Raw genomic sequence first — 8,615 nt, forward strand, 5'->3', positions numbered from 1 at the left:
CTCTTCCAGATTATTCCATTTCCTTTCTGGTCCAATAATTCCTTCTTGCAAGCGTCTGTTCTCTCGGAATATTTCCTCCTATCTCATGATCATCTTTCCATTGCTTTCATCTCCTCCAGTGATCTCACCAGATGTTCTTTCCTTATCCTTACCTCTCGTCTTTGTGCTGCTCACCTTCTGGCTATTTTCCCTAGTAGCGCTGCACCCTGCGATTCTACCTTAGTTCGCAACCATTTTGTAAGCTCTGCCTGTTCCTTTGTTCCGGCCCCTGAAATTCCAGTGCATCACGCTCATCTGAACCACGTCTAGTACTTCTTCTTCACTGCCCCCATCTCTGTTAGCATCATGTGTCCTGGCTCTTCCGTTCGTTCAGTGCCTTCTAGTGATCTATATAAGGCACCTGATTATTGTACAGTCAAATCTGAGTCTGTCATCACCTATGCCACTCGTTACCACCAGGCAGCACGCAATCACACGTATGACATCTTTCAACCCATCATCATGACTTCCACCCTACCCTTTGATAATCTTTCCATCACCTCTGCCAATTTGGGTGTGTTAACATTTCTCAGTGAATGTGATTTCGTTATGGACCAGTTTTCCTTGGCCTTCAGCCGTCCATGGGTGCATCCAGCATTTGTGTTTCCCCCAGTGGCTATCCCTTTCATAGATTTCATTCTCACCGTCTGTGCAGTGCACTGTTGTTTCAGGAAGATGGAACGCAGATTGCACGAGATCATAATCGCAACAGGAATAGTGCAGACTCCACAGGAGTTTGAAGCTGGCCTTACTTAGTGTCCTCACGTATAGTGACTAACAGTGCAAAAATGAATCAGATAACATCTTTGGACCGAAATATTGTCAAAAAAATGAAAGAATGATAACTACAAGTGAAGGAATACACTACCTACACTGAAATAGTTATTGAGATTCAGTGAAATTAGAAAAATTTTAAAGAACGAGAGCACAGACATTTATCACACTAGTAGCATAGAAAAAACAAACAGATAATATTTTGAACAGTACTAAAATTGTAAAAATAACGAGGACCAATATTTACCTGTGACATTATAGAAACAAAAAAAACAGATAATAAGAGAGAGACAAGAGAAAGACATAAAGAAAAGAAAAGGACAACATCCCGATATATAAAAGACTTCATCCCGACAATACTTGTTTGCTCCACAATTGAAATATCACTGTTTCATGTATTCTTTTATTATATCTATGTACAATGGACTTCAATTTTGTGTATTAACAACTAAAGATTTTTATGTTTGCTAGAATAAAATCGTGAGCTGCAGCCAGATGTGGAGATAAACAAACTGATATTTTGGTGCTAATGACCATATTTAATTACTTCCCTTATACTACACTCTATCTTTGCAAATCTATTACTATTATACACCATATGAAAGCTCAAAATCTATACTTTCCTATAGCAAACATCACTTGATTCACTGTCATCACTTGAATCACTCAAATAATCATCACCTGATTCACTCAGCTCCTCATCACTAGTGTCATACTCATTTTCACTATCAGAACACTGCGAATCCTCCATACTAATACTTTCTTCAGCCATCCTAAATTCTTAGTCTTTTATCTGAAATACGTATCTCCCTGTAAATATAAGGAAAATGCAATTATTCCAATAAAAAAACTGACACAACAGGTGACCACCCAACTACAGGCAACACCACGTGCACACTCGAATCACTGACAATTTTATCACTGGTATCGCTCAACACATACTTTCTTCTTCTTTAGACTTATTTCCCACAGCAGAAGACATCTCCTTGTCACTACTATCATTAGCAATCATAATCACTCTCGCAGATGGTATAATTATCGATATATGCACGATAAATTCCGTCCACTGTACTTCAAAACATTGTTTTTCTTCTCAGTACCGCAAAGTTCTTGAGCACTTTTAGCACTGAAAACAGCACTGTTAACAAAATACACTTATTGCATCATGTACCTGCTGTCTTTATCTCTTTCTACATTTATGGAAGTGAAGATATTTTGCGTATTTACCTGCTAAACAGGATGAAATATACCGCAAGTCGGCACGACTCCTAGCTGGCGCGAGGATATGGCAGACATAGTGTGTATACGGTTTAGTCTTGTAAAAACTTGTGAATAGCCTTGTATTTCTCATATTTTAGCCTGCTAGGGAAAATTTGATTCCTGGATTATTCAGTTTTTATAAATGGATCAACCGGTTATCATATTTATGAATATGTAAATTTGTTACACGAAAGGGGGGTCTCTTGTGGCGTTTATTCTCCTCTGACATTCCAATACTATTTTACGCCATAACCAGGTGACGAACTCCTGGCGTAAACAGCAAATTTGTTTATGGTACGAAACACGGGAACGTCAGACGCTCATGTTTGGCAATACTGGCGTTTAGTTTTTATAGTACGGCCCTATGAGCCGATAGGCGGAGGGCGGTACGCATAGTACCCACCCAGTGCCATGCCTCGCCCAGCACCCCTGGGATCCTATGGGGTTTATATATATATATATATATATATATATATATATATATATATATATATATATATATATATATATATATATATATATATATATATATTAAATCCACTGTATACATATTATTATTCAATTTACATATTACTAGATTTCTTACTTAATTCACATGGTCATGTATATACTGTATAACTTTTCCTTCCTATAACTTCTGTTGAATAATATCGTTTTTTTTTTTTAATGTGTCCGACACTGGGCATAGGCTTCACCGGCAGCTTCGAAGGCCCAGTAGTCCTCCTATATACCATACACCTCTATATGTCACGCCAAGTACTTATTTACCAAGTAAACCCCCACCCCCAATAATTATATAAATTATATACATCAGTTCACTGTATTACAATGCCTCATTGTGGCCGGAGACACCATTTTCATTAAACGGGGGAGTATTGTAACCATACTATATTATTGTGACTATTAATGTAACCATACTATATAACTCAAACAGTACTATATAACCATACATTCATGATGTCTTAAACCTGTGTACGTGATCAGATCAAGAATGCAGGTATCAGCTAATTTTATAAACTGCAATGCAAGCAACAGCCGGCTTCGCCATCAATGTGCCCTCTGCCTCGCCTCGGGCACTGGGAGGTTAGACATCAAGCGGGTTACACCTACGGAGTTCCCCTCTAAATAAATCTCCGTTATCTGCGTTTCAAGATCTTTGGATTAAACCTCATTGGGGAACGAGAGGGGAGTGGCATATATATATATATATATATATATATATATATATATATATATATATATATATATATATATATATATTTATTCATATATATATATATATACAGTAATATATATATATATATATATATATATATATATATATATATATATATATATATATATATATATATATATATATAATTGATTTCAAATATATGAAGAAATTCAACAAATTTAATGTCACCAAACGATCTGAATTAAAACTAGTGCTGAAAAAAAAATCACCGTGTTACGCTGAATTTAAATCAAACGGCTTTCACCCTACCCAATTTCAATGCAATTTTAACAGCTCTGGCGTGAGCTTTATGATAATGTGAAATTTTAATGCTGGGTCGAGTCGGCTACATATTTAAAATAGTAATTCTTTTTTCCTACTTACAATTATCGATTTTTTTTTTTTTTTTTAGGATTGGAACGCAGTGAAAGATTGGGAAAATGGCAGCGTGGAGGAGGAATGGCAGTTGTTTAAGAGTGCTGTGGTGGGGCATGCAGAAGAGGTGTGTGGTGTGAGACGTGTGGGTGGTGGTGTAAGAAATGGAAGTGAATGGTGGTGCGAGGAAGTAAGTATGGCTGTGGCTGAGAAGAGACGTGCATATGAAGTGTGGCTGCAGAGGAAGGATGAGATGTCATATGAAAGGTATAAGGAAAAGAGGAATAGAGCGAGAAGGGCTGTGCGTGATGCTAAAGTGGCAGCAAATGAGAGGTGGGGTAGGCGGCTGACAGAGAATTTTCAACAGAATAAGAAAATGTTTTGGAAGGAGGTGAAAAGGGTGCGAAAGGGAGAGTCTGGGAAGGAAGAACGAGTAAAAGCAGAGGATGGAAGGATGTTAATTGAGATGGATGCAGTAAGGAAGAGATGGGCAGAGTATTTTGAAAGATTATTAAATGTAGAGGAAGAAAGGGTGGCTGAGATTGTGGCGGATGGAAGGGTGCAAGGAATAAATGTGTTGGGAGAGTTGAATGATTCTTTGATCACGAAGGAGGAAGTGGAGAAGGCAGTAAAGGAGATGAAAACAGGGAAAGCTGCAGATATGGATGGGTGTGCTGTGGAATGCCTGAAGGGTGGTGGAGTGACTATTGGTGACTGGTTAGTAAGATTGTTGAATGTGTGCTTTGAGAAAGGTATGGTGCCAATTGACTGGGCAAGTGCTTGTGTGGTCCCGTTGTATAAAGGCAAGGGTGATAAGTATGAATGTACTAGCTTTAGGGGTATAAGTCTGTTGAGTGTTGTAGGTAAGGTGTATGGTAGAGTGTTAATTATGAGAGTTAGAGAGGGTACAGAGGGAGTGATTAGTGATGAGCAGTGTGGCTTTAGGAGAGGGAGGGGATGCGTTGATCAGGTGTTTGCTGTGAGACAAGTGTGTGAAAAGTATTTAGCGAAAGGCAAGGATGTGTTTTGGGCATTTATGGATTTAGAGAAAGCGTATGATAGAATTGATAGGGAGGCTTTGTGGACTGTTTTAAGATTGTATGGACTTGATGGTAGGTTACTAAAAGGGGTGAAAAGTTTTTATGTAAATAGTAGAGCATGTGTAAGAGTGGGAAATGCTGTGAGTGATTGGTTTCCCGTGAGAGTGGGGCTGCGACAGGGATGTGTGATGTCCCCTTGGTTGTTTAATATTTACATGGATGGTGTTGTAAGGGAGGTGAATGCAAGAGTTTTAGGTGGTCTGAGTCTGGTAAATGTTGATGGTGGAGATTGGAATCTGAAGCAGCTGCTGTTTGCAGATGATACTGCACTGGTGACTGATTCAGAGGAGAGATTGAGACAGTTGGTAGAGGAGTTTGGAAGGGTGTGTGAAAGGAGGAATTTGAAAGTAAATGAGAATAAGAGTAAAGTGATGAAGTGTACGAGGTTGATAGATGGTAGGGGGATGAATATAGTTTTGAATGGTGAGTTGCTTGAGGAGGTAGATTGTTTTAAATATCTAGGGTCACATGTTGCTGTGGATGGAAGAATAGATGCAGAAGTGAAGTTTAGAATAAATGAAGTAGGAAAGGTGCTGGGAGGAATGAAAAAAGTGTTTAAATGTCGTTCGCTTAGAATGGATGTAAAGAGAAGGCTGTATGAGGTTTTGTGGTACCGACTGCATTATATGGGGCTGAAACATGGAATATGGGTGTAGCAGAGAGGAAAAGTTTGAATGTAATGGAGATGAGGTGTCTGAGGAGTATGTGTGGAGTGACGCGTATGGATCGGGTGCGAAATGATGAAGTGCGAAGGAGAACTGGAGTTGTTCAGGAGATGGCTGGTAGAGTTGAGCAGAGGGTGTTGCGATGGTTTGGGCATATTAAGAGAATGGATAATGAGCGATTGGTGAAAAAGATAACTAGATCTGATGTGAGAGGTGTAAGGCTGAGAGGAAGACCACGAATAGGATGGATGGACAGTGTGAAGAGAGCGCTGGATGCGAGAGGGATGTCTGTTGAGCAAGGAAGAGTGGCTGTGAGTGACAGAAATAAATGGAGAGAAATTGTGAATAAGTGATGACGCAGCCCTGAGGGGATATTCTCCCGCATTTGGTCTGATCAGCTAGTCAGGTCAGGTGCGGGTAAGGGGATGGGTATGTTATGATGTGGCAGGGGTAAACCAGTTCTGCTGTCGGGCCCTGCTGCGGATGTCACTGATTGCATTGCGCAGTTGACCCTTGTGCGGTGTGGTGCGGTGAGGATCTGTCCGTTCTACCCTTTGGGGCTAAGATGTGAATGAATGTGTTTGAATGGATGAGTAAATGGAGAGTGTGTCGTCCTGTCTCGGCTACCTCCCTTTCCTTGGGGGAAGCAGCCTAGGTATATAGATAGAGATAGATAGATTCTTTTGTTGCGTTTGACACCTTTTTTTGCTATTTTTTGGCATCAATATTTACTGTTTATTGTCAAAATTTGTAACAGTGTGAAAATGATATGGTAAAAATTAATATGATTATTCAGTGTGTACTGCTGCATTTAGCAATTTCACACGATATTTCATATTATTGTCTTGCAGTATAACCATGATTATACATATTTGCATAAGTGAAGACGATGACTGCCACACGCGGAGGATTCGGAGAATTTATTAGTTACAATGTTGCCAGAAGAATTTTGCTTCAATTGCGCTGGTGGTAACATCTACATTATTTATTCGAAAATTTCTTTTATGAAACTAATTCTAACTTGTTAGGAAAACATAACGAATAACTGAATGCAGTATTGTTTGCAAAAACATCAAATACCCGGTACTGAAAACCAGTGACTTCATACTCCATAAAGTCTAATTCACTTGGGTGTAGCTGAAATTATATCTTGCTAGTTTGATGAAAGTTGTTTATCACTGATTATTTTTTTCGACACTGATTTTAAATCAGTGTAGTGAATTAATTCACTTTTGTACAAGTGGCCACATAATTTTAAACTTTATCATTCGTCCGTTTCTATCTATTTGATTTCTTATATAGGTTTGGCAACTGGTTTTGCTAAGAAGCTGAAGTACAATGATGAATATATTAACTACGGACTTACATCAATCTTTGCTGATGGCATTGAGAAACCGCAGCGTGTGCTGTGTTTCAAAATGCTTGAGAATGATTCTATGAGACCTAGTAAGCTGATGCATCATCTGACGACAATCCACCCTCAGTATGCAGATAAAGACCCTAGGTTCTTCAAGCGCCATGAACAGAGTTTGGAAAAACAGAGACTGAATGGGAGTGGTGCTTTCCAACAACAGAACTTAACTGTAGGAGAGGCATCATATGAGGTTTCCCTTGAAATAGCAAGGACGAAAAAGGCCCACACGATTGGTGAAACGTTAATTAACCCATATGCTGTAAAGATGGTCAAGGGAGTTCTTGGAGAACCAAGTACACATAAGATTCAGCAGATTTCCTTGTCAAACGCCACACAGAAACGCTGCATTAGTGAAATGTCAGAAGTCTTCAACTAACTGGTATGTTCGCAGTACAGTTAGATGAGTCAATGAATGTAAGTTTCTGTGTGCAGCTACTCTTGTTTGTCAGGAATGTATTCATGCATATCAATGATAAATATATGTTTTGTACACTGCTTGAAACTACCACAAAAGCTTTACATGTGATGGAAAAGTTGACTTGTTTCTTCACAGATAATGGAATAGCCTGGGAACATTGTTGTGGAGTCTGTACTGATGGGGCTATGGCGATGCTAGGAACAAAATTAGGGTTACAGAAGCACGTCAAGGAAGAAGCTCCAAATGCGAAGGTGGATATAACGCTGGTCTGAAAGTTTATGTGCGAATAAAACCCTTTGGCAATAGCAAAACCAGAGCATGTGTTTGATAGTGAGCAAGTATAATAGCGAATTTATCTTTTGGGTCATGTGATGTGTGTGTGTGGGGCGGTGGGTTGCCCCCAGAGATTGCATGTGTGAGTTTCCATCAGTCTGTATGACGTGCGTCTGGACATGGCAAAAACAAGAGATAAAAGACGATAAGCGGTATATAACCCAACGCTGTCCCACTCCATTTTCACTCTCCACTGTTCATCTCAGCAGAAAACAATGGTAAGACTGCACGGCACAACACAGAGTTACCAATTATATTTGATTTTGCTTACTGATGAAGAATATACTTCTGACCACATTCTCTGTGGCATAAGAAACTTACTAGCATCTACTACTTTGTTATATTGTATATTCTCTCTCTCTCTCTCTCTCTCTCTCTCTCTCTCTCTCTCTCTCTCTCTCTCTCTCTCTCTCTCTCGTGTCTATCGACAGATGCCTTATTTTCTTAATGGGTTGTCACAAACGACACGCCATGTTAGCCTGACCCTCGCGCATCAGACTAGCCTTTCTGCATTTTACACCTCCTGCTCTCATGTTACACCTAAGTGTCTTCTGTTTCACTGATGCAGAATATATTGACAATAAATATATATCAATTGCCCTGAAGAGAATGCTTAATGGCCATTGGCAAAATACATCACTTAGGATGAGTTACTATGAAATCTCAAACACCACTTATGTTCCTGCTACTAGACACAACTTATTACCACGATCACAGCTGCAAGACTTTCACTATGAAATACTAGCGGGCGATTAAATTACAACAGAAAATATTTTCTGGTGCAACTCTTTCTCACAGTCACAGTAACATGGCTACAATGTACTTCATAATGACTTAATTGGTACATTTTATTCTGGTTAGTGTCGGATTATTTAATGTGCATTGGAAGATAGTTTGATGTAACATTCTCATGATTACACTGGCAGAACCTTACAGTTATTCTCTGTAGTGATGGATGACTTATCATAGGTTAAAAAGGCTTATGTTAGTGAGTGTTCATCACATTCTTCATTAATCCCTT

The 8,615-nt window shown here is 39.1% G+C and overlaps 1 protein-coding gene across 1 annotated transcript; it reads left to right on the forward strand.

Annotated features, from left to right (window-relative positions):
- The first annotated feature begins 3,095 nt into the window (after positions 1–3,095).
- LOC145390670 (zinc finger BED domain-containing protein 5-like) lies at positions 3,096–7,219 on the forward strand. Its single transcript, XM_080265462.1, has 2 exons — positions 3,096–3,156; positions 6,732–7,219. The coding sequence occupies exons 1-2, from the start codon at positions 3,096–3,098 to the stop codon at positions 7,217–7,219; spliced, it is 549 nt and encodes a 182-aa protein (XP_080121588.1).
- Positions 7,220–8,615: the final 1,396 nt, after the last annotated feature.

The sequence above is a fragment of the Coenobita brevimanus genome, chromosome 15 (genome assembly GCF_032717465.1).
Source record: "Coenobita brevimanus isolate Jiangsu-jjx chromosome 15, ASM3271746v2, whole genome shotgun sequence".
Classification (NCBI taxonomy): domain Eukaryota; kingdom Metazoa; phylum Arthropoda; class Malacostraca; order Decapoda; family Coenobitidae; genus Coenobita; species Coenobita brevimanus.